Source organism: Trematomus bernacchii, unplaced genomic scaffold (assembly GCF_902827165.1).
Source record: "Trematomus bernacchii unplaced genomic scaffold, fTreBer1.1, whole genome shotgun sequence".
NCBI lineage: Eukaryota > Metazoa > Chordata > Actinopteri > Perciformes > Nototheniidae > Trematomus > Trematomus bernacchii.
The window spans coordinates 13325522-13351152 of record NW_022988050.1 but is presented as its reverse complement, the minus strand read 5'-3'; the positions used below and the strand labels follow the sequence as shown (position 1 = coordinate 13351152).

The 25631-nt window shown below is 40.4% G+C and overlaps 1 protein-coding gene across 1 annotated transcript; it reads right to left on the bottom strand.

Moving 5' to 3' along the window:
- Positions 1 to 722: 722 nt before the first annotated feature.
- dusp3a (dual specificity phosphatase 3a) lies at positions 723 to 19809 on the bottom strand. Its single transcript, XM_034119089.1, has 3 exons — positions 19431 to 19809; positions 13458 to 13690; positions 723 to 7128 (listed from the first exon to the last, which is right to left on the bottom strand). Exons 1-3 carry the CDS (start codon positions 19625 to 19627, stop codon positions 6836 to 6838), a joined length of 723 nt encoding a protein of 240 aa, XP_033974980.1. The 5' UTR covers positions 19628 to 19809; the 3' UTR covers positions 723 to 6835.
- Positions 19810 to 25631: the final 5822 nt, after the last annotated feature.

Sequence of the window (25631 nt, the reverse complement as noted above, 5' to 3'; positions counted from 1 at the left end):
TGAGGGTTTGTGACTCTGCAGACCGTTTACATGCAGAAAAAGCTTCATAACACACAAGGGGACGGGTAATAACCGGAAAAGCATGACATGGGACCTTTAAGGCTTTTAACAATTACTCAGCTGTGGAATACTCAAATCTTTAATAAAAATATCACACTATGTAAAAATTCCATTACAAATACTGCATTCAAAACCAGTTAAAGTATGTACTGTAAGTGATATAAGAATAATGTACAAAATTATGTAAATGCAAGTTACTTTGTTAGATTTCACCCACTCGATATATATTCAAGCACATACTTGTGTTGGCACTTTGCTTGCTATATTTTTGTATCATAGTCTACCACTTTTTAATTTGCTCCACTAGTTTAAACGGATACTGGAATATCCGCCATTGGAAACGACAAAAGCACTACCTCTCAATTACTTAGTCTTTTAAAAAAATAAATTATAGCCTTAGCCTAAATCTTTCAACGTTATTTTGTAAGATTCATGTCTTAAGAAGATATATACGGAGTAGTATGGTGAATTGAGAAAGTTAGAAAGAAAAGTAAAAAGTATAACAATTCTGAAGCAGCTCTAATTTAAACTTTGTTTTACAGAACAGTATAACTGATTTGTTTCCATGCTCTGTATGAAATGGAAAACACTGAGAATGTATTTATACTGTATACACCCAATATAACCAAAACCATACACCTTGGTAGTCAAAAAGAGGCCAGTCATGATCAGATGTTAGTACCTCAGCCATTTATTTCTTAAACATAAGAAAGAAGGGACTTCTTCAAGGTAAGAAAACTCAACATTGCAATTTAAAATCAAGTGCATGTCTCATCCTGTAAGGGAGCCGTCCCTTCCTGCTGTGTGAAGTAAGATACACAAACTTAAAAACAGTCTAAAGAATCAATCTTTACTGTAAGGCTTTAGGTGGGGTGCTGTGTTCATTGAGATGTCAGTGGCGGTGACAAATATACATGTGGAATACCCATTGAACAGCTGATCCAAAATCACAACATAATCCTCCGAGACATCTGTACACCAACAGAAACGTGAAGAGATAAGACGTGGACTGTGTCATGGACTCCGGGTGGAGTCAGGCAGTGGGCTCATTGTGCTAAAACAATTCTTATTTTTTAAGAATGGGAGCAAGAAGAAGGACATGGCAGCTCTGCACTTCACCTGGGCCAAACAGTATTTGTAAGTCATTTCCGGTGTTTGTTTGAGCGCTCCCAAGAGTACCAGATCGGATGGAGTTTATTGCATCATGCACAATTCAGATAAGTTCAGCCAGATAACTTTCCATGATGTAAAATATTGACAGTCAGTCACAGAGGGTTTAAACATCTCAGGTTTTTGCTTACTTCAGCACAGATGGCTGAGATACGCCACATGGGACTGCGCATTCAACTCAAAGTCAATTTAGTGTTCTTTACTGTGATAAAAAAAACTACCTGGCTCTCTCTGAGTGATTTAATCCTCCTCTCTTTCTGGTTTCCAGGCAAGCACCATGAATGAATTACAATTACCATCTGGTCCAGGTACCATTATAGGTGACTCATCCGAAAGAAAAGAAAAACAGATAATGACGTACTGTGTTAAGCTTAAGACAATAGAAGTAGGTCACAATCCTACTGTACCAAAACAAGTCTATTTTAGCAGGGAACATGTAATTAAACTATAATCAACTTACATTCTTGTAACAGGACAAATCTAAATAAATGAAAACAATTTAAAAAGGTGAAAGAAGTCATATCATTTGCAATTTCAGCTCACTAGATTCAACAGCATACAAAGTCCTATCTATATAGTCGGCCGGTTAAGACCGTAAAATGCAGCAATTCACAATTGCCTTAGTGCGTGATACATACTCAGTATATATAACAAAATACATCAATGGCATTTCACATTGGACATTCTCGATAATACATTTAGTACTGTACCTGGAGTATTACCCACAAAACTATGCTGGTACCTTGTTAAACAAAACACAGGAAGTCTGGACATAACAGAGTTTCACATTAAAGACATTAAAAAAGATCGGACGACTAATGCTAAAAATAACAACATTTGTTGAACAGCAGGTGGCAGTGTATATCTGTTACGCATAAAAAGTGTAAAACCAGCGGTGTAGCCATCATAGACGCTTTCCTTTTAGGAAAACTTTTTTGCACCTTTTCTTCGTCCAAAAAGGAGGATTTTTTCTTCTATAAATAGTGGCTACAAAATGCATCGGAAAACATCTACCATGGCTAGTTTGGCTAGTGTTTATTAGACCCTATCTCGGGAGTTATGACGCTATAAAGTACATACCCTCATCCTGGACCGAGTTTAGGGCAATCATTCTCAATTTGTTGTTATGTAAAACTCCAGAAATCCTAACTAGTTGTTGCTTTTGTGAATTCAGAAGGAGGGCAGTATTGTAGAGCAGATGTGAAAATTGGTGAGTGAAACCCCAGTCCATTGGAATGACATTTAAAAAGCCAATCATAAACATTGACTGTATTTTGTACAGTAGGCCACTTGGCACAAGACAATCTTGGTGTTTAATGTTTTTGTGTGAGGTTAGTGTTTCTCTGTTTTTGTTGTATCTTCAATCTATCTTCACTGCTGTATGGTTTGGGGTTCATGACAAGGCGGTAGGAAAATGAAGTGAAAGACATTTTGACTTGAAAATGGTCTCAAATTGGAGCCACTGCACCCGATTCATCTTGCTAGACACACAACAGGAAAGAGGGCTTGCAAGATATGTCATATTGGGTGCGTTGCTTTAACATTTTGAAACATTTTCAAGTACATGAGATGACTAAAGGAAAAAAACAACCAGCACCTCATTTCTAACTTCCTGTGATAATATTTGATTCAAACATGATCTTTAATCCTATAATGAGCAAAGGCTAAAGAAACACTTGACATTTCAATGCATGTTTTGAAATTGGATTCAAAGATTGGATTTTATTAAATTAGATTGCTATTTTACCACACTGGTTGTATTTTAATTTCAGTCTGGAGTATTTCTTCCCCAATGTAAAAGTGAAATCATTATTCCCAAAGCCAAATGTGATGTCTTCAAAGGTTACATTACCAAACCCAAATATTTGGAGGTGGCGCAAGTATGTAGCAGCAACAAGTCTGCAGGTCTTATTTATCCACTGCCGTTGCATTACTCTCCTGTAGTTTGCACAGTATAAAACTGACTTGAAATACGGCTTATATGCAACTGACTTACAATAATAATAACAACAATATAGTCTTATTTAATTTTTTGCACAAAAACTACATTAGTTCTTTCATTATGAAATCTCACAACACATACTGGATGTTTCTCTTTACTAGGATTCTGCAGCCTGTTGAAGGATAGTTGTTTTGCTGCTGAAAACATTGCATTGAAAAGGAAAGTGTATCTGGAAACTCAAATATAGATCATCACATAACATTTAGCTGTAAATGTTTTTGATGGGATGAGTGTATCCTTTGACATGATGACGTGTGCGGCCATATGGAGGACAATTCGTATCCATCTTATGCTGCCACCTGCATCTTGCTGTATACTATGAATAAACTACCATGAAAACTTAAAAACTGTACGAAACATTATCAAACAGGATGATCACATGCCTCAGTATCCCAGCTTGGTAAACCCTGCTGATCATAAGCAACTTTTGCACAATTATGAAACGTCACAATCACAAAGACAACAGTTTACATGTACATTACATTTCAATATGAATGTACATGTAACCGATGGATTCCTCGATGCACCATATACAAATATAACATGATATATAAAGACATACTGACGATACCTACACGTTAATAGACACATTGCTCATACATTCATATATGTCAACACTTAAATATGTATATACAGTATACATGTATATATTCATATGTATACAGATATATCAAAGGAGGAATAAATAGTGCCATTAATGAGGTGAGACAACCTAGTTTCCATTCTCCTCTCTAGTGAGACGACTATGCCCCTGGATTCATGCGAACATGCCCCGAGGCCGTTTGTTCAGGAGGATTATGATGTGTGGGACAAAGAGTCGGAACTCTGGAGGGATGCTGGTGCTCATCCAGCTCAAACCCCTGCACTTTGATGGGAGTCCACCTCGAAAAACAGCTCCGTGGAGTGGGGGTTTAGAAGGAATTCTTTACACCTTAAAATGATCATTTATATAGAAATTACTCTTCTTGGGTTAGGTTGTATTCTTGAAGAAAACTGTGTTTTCTTTTGTTATGGTTAGGTTTTTTTAATGTATTTTAAAGAAAATGAGGATGAGTTTAATAACAGCAAAACTTAAAAAATGTTATCTCGTAAAACTTGTGCAGTAAATCCAAGTCTCTGTTACTCAGTTGTATGCGCACTACATCTAATTGCATTTTCCCCAAAGGTAAAAAGGGGAAGAAGAACAGCAAGTCGGGTTCAAATCCAACCCATGGCATTTTGCTGAAAATGCTACCCCCCAACCCCCTTTCCAATCTTTTGGAAGGGTAAAAAAGCCCCCAAAATATTAATCTTAAAAAACAAAAAAAACATACTATTTAAAACACTTTTGACCCGACTTGCACAGACAAGTAACGCGACTGCGCTAGCATGAGAATGTTTACGCAAGCGGTTTTTAAAATAATTTTACGGTAAAGAGTGAGCGTATATAATTGTATGTTTCAATATCATTTTGCTGTTGTTAAATGTCATCTATAACGTTTTTTTAATTGTTGTTACCATCGAGGTAAGAAAAAGTTTTCTTCAAGGTAACACAGCATGGGTAATCGATACACAAATGTTCATTTTAGTGGGATAAATATTCCTTTAAAGACACCCCATCTCCGTCCTCCCTGGCACTAGGTTTAGTTTACAGTATTATGCCAAGTAATAAATACTTTTAAGGTGTATTGTAGAACTACTGTTGCCTATATGTAACAACTAGAGCCTGAATAGTCATATTTAGATGTGATTACATTCTATATATCTGATGAGGGTATTGACATATATTGCAATGCTGAAGTACATACAAACAAAACATTGTAATTGGACCCGGTGTGTGGGTGTAAAGTCAGGCATAATTAACACACACATGTAGGAGTGAGCCATGTTGTGAATGGGCCTCTGACAGACTGTGTGGATGAAACAGTGGTGCTGACCGTATGGCAGTGGACAACTCTGTGGCGTGATGACTGGACCGCTCTGTTAGAAGAGTTAGTGGGAGGCATCTCCAAACTAAAGGCCTCTAGTTTGAAATTGGTAAACCTGGTGAAGTCTGCCTTTAACCCCTTTAAGCTACTAGTCTGTAAGTGTAGCGTAGGTAATGTGGGCAAGTTGGGAATCTTAAAAACAACTGACCACACCAAATATGTGTTAGCTGCAGCGCTTAACAGCTCTGCTATGTGATTGGATTTAAAATGAGTGATCACGCTTACGTCATTGTTTCATAACGGCTAATTTTTTCAAGTACGAAAACACCTGCTTAATGTGGATAGAAGGCAAAAATATAAAGATAAGATGCTGACAATGCAAGACAAAAATATATAATGCAGACAACAAAAGCATTACCTCACCTGCAATAAATCAAAGTATTTAAATGAAAAAAGAGGATAGGTAAAATAAATTAAACAGTGCTCCTGTTGTTCAGGACTTTTAATGTTTTTGGAGGTCTTCACAACACGTGTGTGAAAAGCGTATTTATATTAGCTGGTTAACTTGAGTGTTGTCTAAGTTAAAGGCAACAAATACTGTCTATATTGTACGTTTTGGTCATCTGCGTTTTGATAACCCAAAACACAATCACTGTAGGGATGTCAAACTATAAATGTAATCCCGATAAAGGAAGTTTTTGTCATGCAGTCCTGCTCTACAGGAAAATAATATAACGTCATATGATATATATGTAATTGTAAACAAGCCACTTTAGAACTGAAATACTGTAGATGACCTCTGTGAATGTTAGAGGATAGAGCTCCCAGTACTCGCTTGCCTGAATGTGATTTGCCTCGAGTGCAGGCTCGTTGAGCTCAATGACAAACTAAAATAATGTCACTTAAAAAGCAACTGGAAATATGGCCGCTACATGAGCAACCCACGCAGCAGCTCGTTATTTTTAATAAGCTCGACCTTTGCTGTCCTTGCTGCGAGCCTCTGGGATACAGAATGTGTCAGATGTATCGCTACCGCTGTCAAACTAGAGGCCGAGAGTCCAGGATGCCGAGTGGAATGTTACACAGAGCTACAGCTTGCATTAGAGTGTGAATCATTTGTGTTTGTGCATTAAATATCTGTCCTTCAAGGAAGAAGATCATTTCAGGGGTAAAAACTGTGGAGGGGCTTGGAATGTTTGGGATTTTCCCTCCATCTATTCACACATCGCTTTCTGACCTATTTTATCTGCATCATGTGTGGCCATTTGATATCTAAAAGTTTGTTTGGAATTTTCAGAATACTCCTGCTGTTGGAAACAACACTGACATTCCCGGCAGTGGAAAACTATGGAATGATTGTGCTATAATCTTACTTTTTATTACGGAAATCTTAAAAATCAGGGCAAACTTGTGGGGATTGAAGGAATGCTTTAAGTCACCACTTTATGCAGCGAGAGATCTGCAAGTGTGGAGCGGTGTGTGTGTGTTTTGGAAAGAGGAAGTATTTAAGATCACACTCTTTGTAGGAGCAGGCAGAAGATTTGACGGATGTCCTCTTACAGAGCAGCAGCGGCAGACGTGAACTGAAGATAAAAAACAGTGTGTGTGTGTGTGTGAGGAATAGTTGTCTACACAGATAAATGCATGTATGTTTGTGTATGGAATACCCCTTGGTGTCGGATGGGTGCTGGTTTGGTCAGGGTGGGGTAAGACTCCCAGAGTGGCTGGAAGCCTGTGAAAGGCATGATGGGAGGCTTTTCATTTGGTCTTTAGTTTGCCCCACCTCCCCGTTCAGCTTGCCCTCCTTTGCCAGCTTCTCGTTGAGTTGGCACAGTTGGCGCAGGAAGCCGTCGTTAGGGCCGATCTCTCTCTTCTGCCTCACGGTGGCCACCGCCAGCCGGGCATCCATCCTGTGGCGCAGCATGAGGTAAGCCACCACCATGGTGGGGGAGCGGCTGTAGCCTTCTCTGCAGTGTACGTACACCTTCCCTGGAGGATATACATGGAGAATGGTACAATCAGATACTGTACATGTTGGCGCTGCACTTTCGTTTTTTTATTGCAAAGCCAACTTGCTGGAAAAACTCATTGCTCAAGACTAAGATATTGCAATTAAGGTATTATTTTGTTAGTTGAAACCTAACTACTTAAATCAGCGGTTTTCAAAGTGTGAGGCGCGCCTCCCTGGGGGGGGGGGGGCACCAGAGAGCTTCAGGGGAGGCGCAGCGTGAGAAAAAAATAACGAGAAAAAGACGAGTAAAGTGTCACTTGCACACTTTTGGCTGTCTGTGGAGACCGAGTTCCCCCACCTCGCCAAAAGGCTGTAAAAGTGCTCATTCCCTTCACCTCCACCCAGGGGCGGACTGGCCATCTGTGTGTTCTAGAGAATCACAGAACAGCCGGTCGTCAGCGGGCCGGTGACGGCCGGCTCGGTAAGCTGACGGCCGGCACCGCCCTTTATTTTTTATGTTTTTAAACGGCATCATTTAAGTTGCGCTGACAGGCAACAGAGGTCCGTTCAGCGGGGCTTCCCCCCCCCCCCGTTGACAGTTCACGAGGCTTCCCCGTTGACAGTTCACGAGCGGTGCAGTCAGTGAGTCAGCACGATAGATTCAAACACAGAGACGAGACAAGAAGAGAGAAACAGTCGGACTCATTTCAAATGGCGTGCTCAAAAAAGAGAAAGCTAGACAGCGAAAACAGAGCATTTAATGACATTTTCTCTTACTGGACCTCTTTGAAATGCAATTGAATACCCCTGCATTATAGCAACAACAACAATAATAATAATAATAATAATAATAATAATAATAGCAATAATAATTGGGAGGGGGGGGGGGCGCGGCTGTTCTTATGTTCTCTGAGGGGAGGCTCACCTTCCCACACTTTGAAAACCCCTGACTTAAACGGCACTTTAAAATGTCATCATCATCAACGTATATTAGAAACAGCAAAAAGGAAAAAACTAGGTACACTTTAATATCTTTTTATTTATCATTTTTGCAATAATCACATATTTCCCTCATGTGTAGCCCTAGTGGTGCATAATTCTGGAGAAAAAAAAACCAGGACATATTAAACATTGGTTTGTGGACAAGGATATACAATATGTAATATCATTTTAATACATAAAAACAATGAGCTTTGTGGCTGTTGACGATGATGCATCACTTTGATTACGCTCTTTTGGGGGCATATACAGTATCTCAGTGTTCCAAACAAATACCTCTTAATATTCTCTGCTCAGTGTTATACGAAACTAAAGGGGAGTTTAAATATATATACTTAGCTTAAAGGGGACCTGTCATGCAAATGCACTTTAGTACATCTTTTATACATGAATACGTGTCCCCGGTGTTCCAGGGAACTCACCAAGTGTCAGAAAACACAACCCTCTCTATTTTCCTCCATACCCAAATCTCTAAAAAAGGGGCTGCAACGGATCTGATACAAACTGATCCAGATTTGAACACTGTCCTGACGTCAGGACGGTGCCGCTACGGCTATTGGGCCAACTTCACCAATCAGGAGACCGCCACGGCCATTGCCGTTCGAAAGCGCTGGAGACGCTGTAGTACATATGCCAGGCCTGTAGATGGTGCTGTTCTCACAGAATCTGCCCTTGCAAAAACAGAGCTAAAAAATGTCAAATTGAGCAAAATTAGGCATGGCTAAAATGCATGATCCGTTTGGTATTTTGAACAAAGAAAAAGTATAAATATGCCTTATTTAGGTATGGTGCTACACTATATTATTCAAATATAGCATGATAGGTCCACTTTAAGGGACACGTGATCAGAACTTGGAAAATGTACGTTTCATTTCACCACTTCCCTAAAGAACCGCACAGATGTTGTTAAGGGGTATGAAAAACATAGAGGGTTTTCACTCTTAGACACAAAGGAAGAAAACAAATGGGGGAAGTGAGAAGAAACACATTAACATAAAAAACAAGGCACAGTAACACTGGTTGGGAACATATGCTGAGATCAAAGTTGCTTAGCTAAGCATTTTCTGTGCCAGGAGATGCAAATACAAGACCTGACCTCTGCTGCAGACTCGGCAAAGTCAATCATCTTCAGCACACACACACACACACACACACTGCGTAAAGAGTGTGTCTTAGTATGAATAGAATACCTGCATGTTTTCTGTACTCCATTTATATTTCCGTGTCTGTGTACTTGTCTGTGTGTGAAATACGACTTGTTTGTGTTTGCCTTCTAGGATGCGTTTCTATTTAACTTCCTTCACTGACAGGCGAGAACCCCATGAGGAAATCTGGCTTGGCAGGCTCCACGGAGCAGCTGATGTTCTGGGCTCAGATCAGCAGATTCTGCACTTCCTTTGAAAAGCAACCCCTCTCTGTGTCTCTCTCCTGGCATAACCCCTCTCTGTAGTTTAATCTCCTCGTATCCCTGAGTCCCCTGCCACCGATCAATGTGGATTCTACTGTATCCTCATGTAGGACAGGATCTCAGGCTCAATCATTATTCACTCCATCACTCACTCACTAGTAGGGATGCCAGCGATTATTCGATTTTTCGAATATTCGTTACAGTCTCCATAATCGAAAATTATTTTTAAAATTCGATTTTATTTATATATTTTTTTATTATTATTTCTGTTTTTCTTTTTTTTCCTGGCTTAGTTTCAACCAAAATATAGACTAATGCTAATAATAGTAATAGTATTAATAATTGTAAATAGCCATTGGTCACACCACCAGTTTGTTTTACTGTAAACTTGGAGGAAGCCAGCAGCGCAGGCTGCGCAGAGTGCAGACTGCTGCTGCCTGCTGCAGCCTGCTACACACCGACCCCGCCCCCCCGCCCTTCTCCGTCACACGTGCGATTGATTTATTGGCGATATACAGAACAGTGAGAACAACACAACTAAAGATGAACAAAGAAGAGTTCCTCGTGGAACTACTTCGAACTGACAAGTGCAAATGAAGTAAAATGCAAGCTCTGCGAAAATAAAAATAAAAATAATCGGCGAATAATCGATTAATATTCGCCAGGGCTGTCCGATTTTGGAATTTGATCATAGTCAGTTTCTGGCATCCCTACTCACTAGTAAGGATTTCACCTCTTAATTCAAATTTGAATAAGGGGGAAAGTCAAATATTCAAACTGTAATGACCTGTTCCAGTTCAACATTTTGCTTGTAGTCCAGTAGAGGGCACTCTTTTAAATTCCCTATCATCTGAACCTATTGCCCATATAGCATTTAAAGCTAACAAAAATAGCTAATACATACAAATCAAGGAGGACAGCTGTGCTGCTGAGACACACCAAAGCATTTCTGAAGCAATGTGTTTAAGTATTTTGGGTTCTGCACCGTTGATTGCGAAATTACATGATTTACCTACAGTTGTTTAAATATTCAGTTATTGGCCAAGCAGTTTTTAAGGTCATAGATAATTGTTTAGTCTATCGTTTAGTTGATGCCAAATGCTTTGAAAAATTCACCATACAATACTCTCTTATATCTGATCATTTTGTAATTGCTTTACAATTTCAGCCTGAAAAATGACTGCAATAAAATAATCAATGATCAAAATAGTTAATATAAATGTTTTTGTCAATAGGCTTATTGATTAATCGATTACCGTTTGAACTTGCCTTTGAGGAAAAGAGACAGCCCTTCTCGCTAGATGTCCAATTTGACTTTCTTAAAAATACAAAACAACTGATGTCTTTTACTTGCGGATTAAAAATGTCGTTCACTTCTGATTAATATAACTTTTGATGTGTTCAAATGAAATAAATTAACTTCAGTTTATCCCCACTTCATAATATAAAATTATATTGTTTGTTGTCTGATTGTATACAACAAGAGAGAATAAAACCTAGGTCATTAATGATGCTGTTGACTTCTCACGTCTAACGTTAAAGCTCTGTAGAGGAAAATAAAACTCCACAATTTATCAGTTATTAATATAAAAACATTTAAGCAATGCAGCTTTAATATGCTGATACTTTTCCTGCTAGTTTCTATTTAGAATATTAGGATGAAAGTGTGCATTGTGAGCCTGTAACCATGACACACAGTGCCCTCCTGTCTTCATTATGGCAGACACATAGAATAATGCATTGATGCCTCATTAAAATCCAGAACCTATGACCTTTTTCAGAGCTTGCAGCTAGTGCGGTCACAAAATGTCAAAGATAATGTTGCACACAGCACACTGTCGAGCGACTGAGGCCCCCCCACTCTGCTCTCCCCCACAGTCCTCGTCGCTCTTCCCTTCTGATTTACACCCAGTGTTGGTGCACCTTTGCCAAATTGCCTGGGAATTAAGTTGCTATTCTGTGTCAAGGCCGACAATAAATTCATGTTATAAAATACAGGGTTCAGCACACGAAATGAAACACATCCCTCACGTGCGCTGACAAATTACTAAATGTAATTGTGGCTTTTTTTTGGTAGGGGGAGGGCAGATTGATTACTTCTTCAGTCTTTGTATTCCGCTTTCTAAAATGTAGCACATGTGACCTTGTGGGAATATCAAATGGCTTATTTAAGCTTATTTTATCTTTCCAGAGATGACTTAAACATTGTTTTAAAAAGTAATTGATAGTTTGAGAAGACTGACAGGAAGAGTGTGTTGTGCTGCAGGACAGAAAAGCACAGCTAACTGTTATCTAACATGTATTGATTTATTGGGCTTATTTTCATCATGTGGATGAGGCCTGGACCTCTTGAGACTTCTCCTTTAGGGAGACTTGGTTAGACATTTGAAAAGAAAGGAGAAAACACTTTATTTCTTTGTAAGGTCCTTTCCGGAATATTGACAGACAAACAATCTGAGCCTGCCAGTGGGAAAAATAAACACTTGTATTGGACAATAAATCTATGGTATGCAAATGCACAATAGCTTTACATTGCAAACTGTTTTGTGGGTCAATCCTGGACCAATTAATACATGTTTTGCCCCTATTGGTCAGTTGGACATACAAGAATGGGACAATAGGTGGACAAATACCCTAGAAGACTCAACTCCCTAATTACTTTTACATTTGGCCATTTTCCATACACCGTTTCATTGTTTTAACTAGGGCTGTGCAATTAATCGTATTTTAATCGCAATTACGATTTTGGCCTGCCACAATTACGAAAACAACATAATCGAATAAAACAATTATTTAGCTTTGCTAGGTTGTGGCAGTGCAACATATTTGATCTAATTTATTTTGGTCTAATTTATTTGTATTTATCATATTTATATATGTTTAGTAGCTTGTGGAAGTGCGCTCCAAAATATTTGTTGATCTTGTTTATTGGTATTTATTATTTTGATATTATTTATTTAAATGTATCATTTATTTTATTTATTTTTGTATTGGTTTTTCAGTTGAATTATACGTTCAGGGAAATCAACAGTTAAAAAGATACTGTTCAAATTATTATTTGTATTTGTTTTAAAGTTCAATAAATGGATTTTTTCAAAGTCAATGAATAATCGTATTTAATAATCGTGATATCAATTATTGACCAAAATAATCGTGATTATGATTTTTGCCATAATCGCACAGCCCTAGTTTTAACCCAGTCCAAAAGTGTCCGATAATCTTTTCAGCCTAGCAACTGTAAGACACAATAATGTCGATTTGGAGGTACAGGTGTGTTATACATGGATCATTTCGACATGATCTGATAATGGAATGTGGGGCAGGGCTCAGGAGTGTGTCAGATTTAGCCCATCATCATGATTATCTCCTGCTTTCACTTTAAGACCCACAGCATTGAAGCGTACTGTGAGTAACTCATTAAAGGACGGTTTAAATCTTGTATCCGTTGTTGGCAGAACAAAAAGAGGAGCTTGTTTTCATGTGTTAACTTGTGGTGACAAATGACTTTCAAGTGGGAACTACTGAAGCGAGAAGGAAGAAACAGTGTTCCCCTTTTATCTGCTCTACCTTTGATGGCTTTGTTAAGGCATACACTCTCAATTGTCTTCGGGGTTTAGGTGCATTGGCAAATGGAGGATAATATCCGAAGAATAACTGTAGTTTTTATGCTCATTTGTGATGTAGTGATACTTATATATTATGACTTACCCAACACCATCATTAGAGTTTATCAGTAAGACTGCAAGAGTGGTGCTTTGTGAGAATACACACAAATACTATATATTTTTTATTAAATTATACTTTTTCAGAATAAAAAAAAAAGATTATGTTCCACTTTTATTATTTAGCCAATTGCCCAATTAACAGACCAATAAGTGTAACATAAGATAGACCGTATTAAAATGTGACTCAAGCTGAGCATTAAAACTGGCCACATATCAAAGATCAGAACAAACTCACCTTTGCCATTATTGTGTGCTAGCGCCTTGTCGATAAAGTCAGCCCCCTCCTCAAAGAAGGCACTGATGTTGAACTGCATCGTGTCGTTGGCCTTGATGCCGTGGTACGTGATGCCCGTGCCCGTGTAGAATTCCACACTGGTGTTGACATGCATGAAGGAGGTTCCCTCCGCCAGGTTGAGGACGTGCGTCACCCCCAGTTTCTGCAGGCGCATTGCATTCTGGGCTACGAACCTGAGAGCGAGAAATTAGATATAGAATCAGAGGGGAAAACAATTCGTCAATAAAATGAGTGGAGCTAATTCATCTGATCGGGTACACCTGTTCAATGTCCAACAGAGTTACTAGAGTAGATGCACACACACTCATGTGGCTTTATAAGAGCAACACCGATGCTTCAGTACGTGAAAGCTATACAGGGAGGAGCAATCCAAAAGAAATAGCAACAATAAATATGGAGGCAGGAGGAGGAATATTGGACTGTTGTAAGCAGGCAAACCAATAATTTCACATATTTAAAGAAATAAATGGCTTTATAGCGTCACCAGCAGATACACATACTGTACAGTTGTGTTCCTCCTCTCATCTTTAAGAGCCTCATCTCTTTGGCTGCCCCCCCCCCCCCCGCCTGCTGGCTCCATGCCTGTGTCCACTGCTACGATCCAAACTGGCTGCAGGCTCAACCCATTGATTCTAAATAAAATGCCTCTTTAGTATGTGTTGTATTAAAGTTTATTGAACATTTAGTGTCACTAATTGGCTGGGCTGAATTTATGTTTAAACAAATAAAAACTGCAGAGTGTTTGTCACTGTTCAGCTAATAGAGACACATAGATGAGGACTAAAGAGTAGAATAAACTTGAGAGTACAGGGGTTTTCAAGAAAAATATAGTATGAGGGCAATACTGTGGCGCTGATCTTGTATACAAGATATATCAATTCTAGCGAGAACATGACGCCTGTATACAATATGGCGCCGCGGACATAAAGAACAACGCAACATCGTAGCTCTGTAAAAATAAAGCTTTCTGTGCCGTCAGACGGTCGATTGACACGATCTTCATATTGTTCGAGTAATTCAACTGTTTTTGAAGAATAGAATCTGCATTTGGTATGTAAGAGGGCGCAGCGCCCCTGTTACCCGGTTTGGATAAAACCCTGCTGTATGTGCTTGCCACATGTGTCTTTTTTTTTTTATCATGAGGATTATATTTCCCAATAAACATTACAAATGCTTAGTGCTTACGACTCTTAAAAGGTCATACTGTAATGTTCTTCATTTCCATTGCATAACCTATGGGTTTTTATTTATTGAAAACAAAAACAATGTAATATGAAGAAATTGTAAATTATAAAGTCCCCCTGCCTAAATAGAGGATAAATAAATAAAATGTGTGTTCTTTCTTACATGACAATTCCTTATACCACAGAGAGATGAATCTTCATGTAACACGCTGACCCTGACAGCGCTGTGTGCTTTTATTGCTTTATCTACAGTCAATATGAGGCTGGTAAGGCGAGGCTAGGTGACCCTGAGCAGCTCCCCAGAGGTGGTGGCAGCAAAGCTCCTCCTGCACAAATTAATTACAAAAAAAATCCTCCCTGCCACCATTTTTCTTTACGGCTATATGAGGAGGGATGAAGCAGCCATTTGTGTTTGTAGTGGCAGAGATTGCTTCAGATGTGAGGACTCCTTCTAAATATGACCGCATATTTGTGTGCATAAATGATTGAGTAAATGCTGACATGTACAGTGTGAGCACTTACAATGCCACATAAGTAATGTGCATTTATGTGTGTGTAAGAAGAAGTGACTGTTCACATGTACTGTACACAACACAATGAAGACGCACACACACTGCGGTTCAACAGAGTTCACAGTCAATGGCTTCCTTCCTATTTACCTGCCCTGTCCTCCACCCTGGGATCTGCAGTCCCAACGCATCAATTATTAAAGACCCGCTTCACAAAGAGCCAAAGTGTTCCTCAAAGCAAACAAACCCCACCTTAAGTGTGTCCCAGAGCTGCACACGGAGGTTTCATAGTGCTGACTGGGACTGATCTGAAACCAGTGGAAGGAGTTTGAGTTCAGGAAAATACACTCTTAACGCATTTAAGAGAGGCTCAAAGTTACATTGCCCACAGGTCATCATTTTAAAAACGTTATTGTATAATCAGTTTACCCGTCCCAGATGTTTTTTTTTTTTTCTATAATCTCTTTAGGATAATCTATTGTTTTTGTTCTTAAGATTAGTTATCTTTATCTTCAAGAGTAGGTATACTTGCAGGGTGATACTAGACTACCAAATATAACAAATGCAGTTGCTCCCGTAGGTTTGATGAGTATGAAACTGTTTTTTTTAACGGTCCTGCATTAAAGGGGCCATATTATGCTCATTTTCAGGTTTCATATTAGTATCTAGTGCCTCTACTCTGACATGTCTCCATGCTTTAATGTTCAAAAAGGTCTTTATTTTTCTCATACTGCCTGTGCTGTTGCTCCTCTTTTCACCCTCTGTCTGAAACCAGAGCCCAGTCTGCTCTGATTGGTTAGCTGGCAAGCGCTGTTGTGATTGGTCAACAGCTTAGAGATGTCTTGCCCTCCATCATGTACAATGTGTTGAAGGTCTAGCCAATAGAAGTACTAGTGATGTCACTATGTCGCAGAAGTTAACAAAAGGAGTACAATGGAGGTGTTTCAGGCTCGGGGGAGTGTGTGGAAGAGAAACTCCCTCTGGTGTAAACTTTGGGATTTCAGCCTTTGGAGACCATTTACATACAAAAACCTATATAAACACACAATAAAGGGAAAACCCAAAAAAAAGCCTAATAGGGCCCCTTTAAAAAAACGGGTACATGAATGGAGAGACTTTAAAAACAATCCAGATAATCTTGTTTTTCAGACGCCACAACACTGGACAGTTGTGTTTGTAATACTTATGTAATATAAAAGTAAAACTTAGTTTCAGCAACTTCAAACGGCTCTAGAAATATTTCCTCGGTCAGCCATTTTCACTATGAGTAATGGGTCCCTACATCAGCCACCACAAATATTTAATGATGTAGAGAAAAACCTCAAATCTGAAGCAGGTACAATGTGCGTAAACACAATGGGTCATGAGATGATATTCCAATCTGTCCTATTATTAACTGAACTACAATGTATTTGCATAAGTGCCAGAGGAACAATGAATCCTATATTTAATTTGTGTCCTGGTTGTTGCTTTACTATAGATTGTGGCCCAAAATAGGTCATGAGCCAAATTCCCTACGGGGGATATCATGATGAGAGACTAGAATGGACATTTTCAAGGACAAAGTTATCTTTTCTCATTTGAGTCATGCATTGCGATCAAATAAGTGTGTGAACTACTACACCACACACAACACACATAAAACATATACACACAGTGTTAATCAGTGTGTTTGTTTTGATCTTATTTTGCCGACCAGCAACATTTGTAACAGGATACACCTAATAAACAGGATCCATCAGAAGAAAGGCTTAGTGACTCCCAGTGGTGGAAAAAGCGGACGAGGTGCAGGCTTTCATCAACAATCAATACCACCTCGCCCTGCCTGAGCCATTTGTAATATCACATTACATTTTGCTGCCCTTTCCACTTGTTGGATATACTTTAACGGTAAGACCTCCGACTAATGACCCTACCATACTGCACATAGCCATGGATTAGAGTGAGTAAAATGCTTTGAATGATTACAAAGAACATATTTATTTCCCCCAGGAATCAAAATATCTTCTTCAAAAGCATCCGTAAATCTGAAAGCCCATTAGAGCCGCTCTTTCAGCCCACAGCACTGTCTGATCAGTCGAGCACACGGGCTGCCAGCACTTTGTTTGGAGACTTGGCCCGGACACAGTGGCATATTCAGATTGATTTTGTTGTAGCAGCGAGGTACAGTAATGTGCTTGTATTCCTCCACCACTCTCTTGGCAGGGGCTGGAGCCAACTGATGGACGGCCCAGACACACTACGCTTCTCAGGGGCATCCCTGAATCTGCCGTACATCCATAAGTTGAAATGAGGAGCTGCTCTTTAAAAGCCTATATTACATTAAAGCCCAGCAAAATGTATTTGAAAATTATATTTCCGTTTTGGCTTTCAGAAAAATGTGACACTTGAAACCTTGAATGATTTCAGTTTTTTTCCAATTTGGGGTAATCTACTATATTTAAGGGTGTTATTTACTCAATGTTGCATTAAAATGCTCATTGTTAAACTATTTATTTTGTGTGTGATAATGTACAAAACTGATACATGTACAATAAATATTTGATACCTGTCTCCCACACAATCTGTACACAGTGTCCCAGAGTGCAGTAGTACCCAGAACTGGTTTTACTGGAACACCGAGCTGTAAATTCCTAAAGATTGGGCATGTTCATTACAAAGCCAATAGCATCAAGTCAACCAACAACTGTGGATTTACGGTTCTCCCCATGCCATATTTAGTATATGCAATATACGCTGTACTGTGTGTGTTTGTGTACTCAGACCCTTTCACGACTTGATATAGGTAAAATAGCTAAACTTAAATTATATAGCAGCAATTTATTAATCCTGAATTATACCGAGTCTGAGTATTTTTTGGGTTTTTATCATTGGTCAGGTGAAACATGCCTGATGACTTTGGACTTCAGGAAAATGTGAGCTGCATCTTCAAAAGTAATCAAACATGTTTGTTCAGGTTAAAGACAAACTACCAGGTTTTGGGGTTCAACAATAAGTTGATTACTCAATTAGTCGAGAGAAAAATAATCAGGGATGTTTTTGAAATACATGGTTTTAGGTTCACAAATGTTTTAAAGTTTTTACGTACAGTATTTTTGATCAATTTTGAATTTTGAAATGTTGGTTGGACAACCAAGACATTTGATTACGTCCCATTCAAGGATATGCTGACTAAGTGATGAAACAAGAAAATACACAAAATGATAACCAATTATGACAATAAAAGTGCAGCCACTTAAACATTTTTTTTCCAATATCAATTTACAGCACATGTTACATTGCGATAGAGGTACTTGAGCATAAATTAAAGGATGTAGCATTTTTCTTTTTTTTTTTAAATAACTCACTAACAACTACTTTTAAGTACTGATGGATCTTTTTGTTTATATAAATGGGAAAAGTGTGAAAAATACAAATACAAATGTACTTGTGGTGAGTAAGGATAGTCAGCTCGAGGTGGACAACAGGTTTATTATATTATTCACAAAGTATGTACATATATTTTTTCAAGGACTTGTTTCTTGAGTGTAATACCTGATACTCTGATGAATGTGTTTGACACTTGTTTCTATTATGTATTTAAGTTAAAGGTGTAGCCTATGATGTTTGAAAACGATGTAAGTGTCACGACTCACTGATGAGATCAACTTCCCATCACGACTCTAAAATTAACGTTCTCTTTTTTGTCCCTCTTTGTTCTGAAGCAATCCACGAGACTGCCTGTTGTTATTGTTTTTCTAAGCCCATTATGAATGAAAATTAAAACCTTCTTTTCTTTTAGATGTAACATGTTGTTTCAGCCCAGCTGGGGGTAATGGGGAGTGGCTCCATGAAGACGTTTCATATGGCAGATACTATTGATGGAGGGATGCAATGAGTAAAAACAGCTCTTTGTGACTTTATGTAATTCCTGGACTATTTATTCAAAGGGAGACATGATTATGTTTTTAATTACGTTACACTCTTAGACGATATCTACCTGCCTGGCTGCTGAGGCACATTGCCGGGGCTGACATTTCGAGAACAACAGAACAATGTGTTAAAACAACAACAGGCTGTCGCTTCCCTCCATAATAGTGAGGACACCAGAAGCACGAGCCCGCCCCGCTGTGCATGCGACACTGTTGTCGTCTGCTCGGTGTTTGAGGCTCGAGCACAAAAACAACCTGTCTCACCTGTCAACCGACAGCCTAAACGAAACGAAATGATGAATGACTCACGCGTTGCCGATGTATATCCGGGGGAACACCTCGTTAAAGTGTTGTGTCGGTAAGCTGTAGCACCCGCTGCCGTTCGACAGCAGCTCGTTGAGTTGTTGGACGGTAACCTCGCCGCCGGGAGCCACGGGAACATCCGCCGGTGGAGGCTGCTTCTGCTGCTGCTGCGCCTGTTTTGTAGGACTCAGGTGTTTCTTCATGGCTCTTCTTCTTTTTGTTTGACCTCCCCTAACTAATGTTAGATAACACACAGCCTCAAACTCGTCAGCCTCGTGCGGTTATTCAGCTGCATTTTACCTTTGCACGTGAGTCGTGCGCGAGCTTGTCTTCTTGTCTAGCCTACAAGGTGTCTGATGATGTGGCGGTGTTACTTATACTGTAACAGCGGCAGGACCGATTTTTTTTTTACAGACCCATTTACGTGGAGCTGGAGGGAGTTTCCGGTCGAAACTTTCAAAATAAACAATAGGTAATCAATTAATTCAACACATTTTGATCCAACTGTTTTACCATAATAGTAAATGAAATAATTATTGAAAATGTCCATTTCATGCATATTCCACTGCTTTTCTTTCAATAACCATAATAATAATAAAATATGATAATAATAATTAAAAATAAATAATTATAGCACCTTTATAAAACAATGACTACAAAGTGCACAGTTGCAAAAAAACCTGAAGCAGAAACAAAAACAAATAGAATTGAAGGTTTACATGAGGTAAGCAGACTAACAAACCGAGGTAAAATTAAGAACAAGTGTGTGCCAAAACATTTATTTGTAATGGGTTGCAATGCAGAGGAAGAATACGTAGGTTTACTGGCTTATATTCTCTGTATTGCTTTTAGTTTTTTCTCTTGTTATGTTTGCTAGTGTTGTTCCGTGTGGGAATGCAATTTATTCTAACTTTTCAATGATTATGTTTTACAAACATTACTGATTCGGTTCTTTAGTTGCAGATGCAAAGGCAGTGGCAGGTGTTTTGGCGCTTTTATTTTAAAGACAAACTCATGCAACTTCCGGTTTTTCCTGTCTGTTTGTGGCCCACTTGACGCAGCTGACTCTCTCCAGCTCTATCTCCAGCAGACACACCCCACCGGCAGTCAGACTCTCCGGAGACTCGAGCTGGACCCGAGGACAGTAGTGACAAGAGAGAGAGCGTGCTGCCTTCAAGGACTTCGCGTAACATCCTAAAATAAGGCATTTGAGCTAGGTTTGTGTATAAGTCCCCGCTTTACAGATCCGATGTTTGTGGATAATACATATTTAAGTACAGTTTAAAGTTCGAGTCTGTGCGACTAAAGGATGTCTATGCTGTGCGCACAACAAGTGGTCAATTGTTTTGCTTCTTAAAACTGGCAATATGAAGCTACTTGAAACACCCAGACATTGAAAAGTTCAGGAACATTTGTCAAAGATATGTTTTTATTTTAAATAGCACTCATAACAAAGGCCACTAATTAACCATTTCAGTTGAGTTTTGCTGATACAGTTAAACAGTCCATTGTCCAGTCAAGATTAAGGTTGATTTTATTTTCCAACATATTGTCATGCTGTCTGTTGCTCTAAGTGTATCTTCCTAGTGAATCTCCTAACATTGAAACATGCCATTATCGTTAACCCTGTCATCCCCCCCCAACAAGTGTTCGATATGTGCGTGTCCCTACCCTATCTACAAAATTAGCCCCAGTAGAGACACTCTTCCAATTGGATCACACCAGCCACAACACCAAATTGTACCATGTAGCATCAAGAGGTTGGCCAATGTCCCCTTTCCATAGACTGTATCAAATCAAATCAAATCAAGTTTTATTTATAAAGCACATTTAAAAGCGATTTTTGGTCGAGCCAAAGTGCTGTATATGTAATAAAACACATTACTACAATCACAATAAAAGACAATAAATTACAACAGATATATATAAAAAATAAAAATAAAACACAAGGAAAAGTCAGGAGTCGTACTCCGCTCTAACTAGAAAGCCAGAGAGAAGAAGTGTGTTTTTAGTGTAGATTTAAAAAACCCTAGGGTCTGGGCCGACCTCACATGGAGGGGCAGAGTGTTCCAGAGTATAAAGCTCCTTTCCATGGGCGTAGGAAGCATCCTCAATGTGGGTGGGACAATTTGACAGGCGGTGTGGGCAGGTGGTTGACCTCACCTCCTCTGGGGGTCCGGGGGCATGCTCCCCCGGGAAGATGATTTTTTAAATATTTAAGTTAAAAGCATCAATCTGCTGCACTTTGAGAGCAAAATTAGGGACTAAATCTATGTATACAACTCTCAACAACACCCATGTGAAACAGAACTGTAAACAGATTTACTTTTTCTTTATGCATATTTTACAAATCACTACCCTTTTAACCTGTATTTTTGTGTTACTGTCCTATGAGTTGGAATTATTTCATACCTGTTATTTCTTGTTTTTTATAACTATAATGATCATATAAAGGTGTGCCTTGGAAATACTTGTTTACATAAATGATTACCAAACCGTTTGAGACCCACTACTTAGACTAAAGTTAACTATCTAAACACTCAGAGTCCTTTACCTCACTGAGTTGTAGTTATCAGCCTCTCAGTCTGACAGGAGAGGACTCTCCCTCCACCTCTTTAATAACAGCGCCTTATATCCGGGTGCTAGTGGAGCACGCTCGTGAACTGTTGGCGCCGGAGCCTCGCAGCGGGGAAACTGTGGCGCGCATAATTTTACAACTAAAGACACAGCTACACAAAAAACGCAGCATGTGTACGGCTCTGAGAATCTGCCTTGGTACAAAGTAGCAGTGAAAACATGGTACTGTAGTGATTGACATAATTCACTCATGGAACTACGGGTTGGGGATATTGTTCTGCACGGACACATATGTTATCTGTACCTACTGTGTGCCCTCCTTTCTTTCCACCCCTTCTCTTCCCGGGCTTCGAGCCGACTACATGTGTGTTTCTGCTGCTCAATAAAGCCAACTTTGTACCTTCGTTACACCGCCTCCGCTCCGACTCCTGTCTCTCGGCACTACATTGGTGACCCTGACATAAGTCTCGCAGAAGTATCCGAGACTGAACCGAACATGGCAAAAAACGCAGTTTTTCTCAAACTGCCGGAGATTTTTGGAGACGTCTGGGGCTGCAGCGTTCGCACGGACTGAGGCTCAGTTCGCCCTCCGCGGAATGGCCGAGGACGACGCTCGCCATTTCCACATCGTTTCGGCACTGGGAGACAGCAAGCCTTCCGACCACATGGAGACGATACACGACCTGCTAGGTACGGAAGAACCCGACTTCTTGTTCATGGGACTGTTTCTTCGGGACATGCGGCCGGCGTTTTACCCCTGAGGTGCTGGCCCCGTCACGCAGCGGCACCTTCCCCACAGCCTCGTGCGGTTATTCAGCTGCATTTTACCTTTGCACGTGAGTCGTGCGCGAGCTTGTCTTCTTGTCTAGCCTACAAGGTGTCTGATGATGTGGCGGTGTTACTTATACTGTAACAGCGGCAGGACCGATTTTTTTTTTACAGACCCATTTACGTGGAGCTGGAGGGAGTTTCCGGTCGAAACTTTCAAAATAAACAATAGGTAATCAATTAATTCAACACATTTTGATCCAACTGTTTTACCATGTCTGGTCGACCTCGTGTGGATCCTCTCACAATTTCACCTACCTGTTTTTGATCGTGGACAGGACTACCCTTTTGAGCTTCATCCGGTGCCTGAGAGGAGGTTCGACCATGTCTGGTCGGCCTCGTGTGGACACTCTCACTGTTTCACCACCTCGACGGCGGTTTCGGACGTCGCCCATGCTTTCATCGGCGCCTGGGTGGTGCGCTTCGGGACCCCGTCTCCCCTCGCCTTGACGGTTTCGGACGTTACCCATGCTTTCATCGGCCCGCGCTTCGGGACCCTGTCTGGCCTCTTCCCTCGCCTCGGCAACAGTTTCGGACGTCGCCCACGCTTTCATCGGCGCCTGGGTGGCGCGCTTCGGGACCCTGTCTGGCCTCTCCTCTAACCGCGGCTCACGGTTCGGCTCACGGTTCGGCTCACGGTTCGCCTCGACGGCGGCTTCGGACGTCGCCCACGCTGTCATCGGCGCCTGGGTGGGGCACTTCTGGACCCCGTCTGGCCTCTCCCCTGTCCACGGCTCCTTCTTCCCGGGGATACTGCTCCTTCCTCCCGGGGATACTGCTCCTGCCTCCCGGGGATACCGCTCCTTCCTCCCGAGGACTTCGTGCCCGCCGCCACTGTGCCCTCGCCTGCGGCCGGGCAGCGCTCCTCCCTGCTGGGGACCACCGGGATATTCACGCCCGTCCCCACGTCGCAGCACAGCGACCCAGCTTTCTACGGTTGGCGGATGTTGTCTTCATTCGCCACAACGCCTACCACCCGTTCCGTGGCCCGCCCCCCGGTGGGGATGCCCTCGCCCTCATTGGGGCCCCTGCCCGCTCCTGCGGCCCCCTTCCGACGGCCCGTTCCCTGGCCCGGCCCCGGCCCTCGCCTGCGGCACCACCCTCCTCGGCCCCTGTGGTGCTTCCTCCCGGACGCGAGGATTGTGTCCATGGTTGAATTCTGGGGGGGCTTGTGTAATGATTGACATAATTCACTCATGGAATTACGGGTTGGGGTATTGTTCCGCACGGACACATATGTTATCTGTACCCCTGCAAAGGAGGGGGGCGAGGCACGAGCGTCATGTTACCATGCTGTTACCATGCCACGGCAACCTCTCATTCCCCTGATAGGTGGAGAGTTGGCCATATAGGCGGAGCTCCTCGTTCCTGACATCAGAGAATTTTCAAATCTGTATCAGTCTGTATCAGATCCGTTGCAGCCCCGTTTTTAGAGATTTGGGTATGGAGGAAAAGAGAGAGGGTTGGGTTTTCTGACACTTGGTGAGTTCCCTGACACACCGGGGACACATATTCATCTATAAAAGACGTACAAAAGTGCATTTTGCATGACAGGTCTCCTTTAAAGCACATCCATCCTCGATCTTGACCATCATCTTGATCTCAATCTGGGATAACATGAACTAGCAACATTATTCTTAGTTTAACACAGTTGGATTTGTTCTCAGTGGATACTAATAACAGGTAATGAGCGGTCATTTAAAAAAATATATATATTTTAAAACGAGGTTCATAAAGTAAGCTAAGATGGATGATTGAATAGCCAACCAAATCTAACTGACATAACTATTTAACAGCAAAAACAATAGATGACTCTTCGAATGTGTATTTACTTATTTTAGAGAAAACATGTTGTTGTCTTCTCTATGCTGTGCTTGGTAATTTCCTGAAAGCATGGTTTTGTATTATCACTATAATTTATGTAATTTATAATAATATAAATATCACTTTATCAGCCAATGATGTGATGATCTGCACCGAGTACTGTATAGTGTGCATCCTAATCTTAAACAGATGCATTGACTCTGTCTACCTCTAGATGGCAGCACATGCCTGTAGTAGGCAATGCATTCAGCCTGTAGGGTGATGATACTGTGCACTGAGATGGAAATACTATGTTTAGCTCTTATTAATGTATGACTCTTGTCATGTGTATGCACATCTGAAAAGAGCTGAAATGTTTTTCAAATGTCAAACTTATATTAGGATCTAAAATAATTCTTTACAGCAATGTGGACACATTTGGGGCATTTTGAGAGACTTGGATGTAGTGTCTCTGCTGTGAATACTGTGAACTAAGGCAGAGTGAGTGAGCTTAAACAGCATGCTTAGTATTCACTGAAATATTTACAACCACAAGATGAAGCCATTTTTCTATCAAATCAACACACTTAATTAACACACAACACACAATTAAAAATAAAACTAATTTGAGGGAAGCAAGTGAGGCTCTTTTAAACAAAACAGTAATTATGACAAACCACACAGTGAAAAAAAGTCAGTAATGAAGTGTATTTAACAGAGTTTGGGGCTTAGAGAGTGAAAGCTCCTCTGAAACCCATGAATGTGAGAGGCTTAAAGTAGGTTAATAAGTCAAAACAATTCAGGTGCATTCAGTCATGTTCAGCCAGTGGCACGCTAAAGACTGATCTAATTCAATAATAATGAATGTTTGCTGACACAACCTTTTCTAAGGCTTTGTAAGTCTTAAAAAAACTAAAACTGCATTTAATGTGAATGCAGGCCGCTCACTGCATTAGACACAGTTTGCAGATGGACATGCAAACAATTAAGAAAACTGTT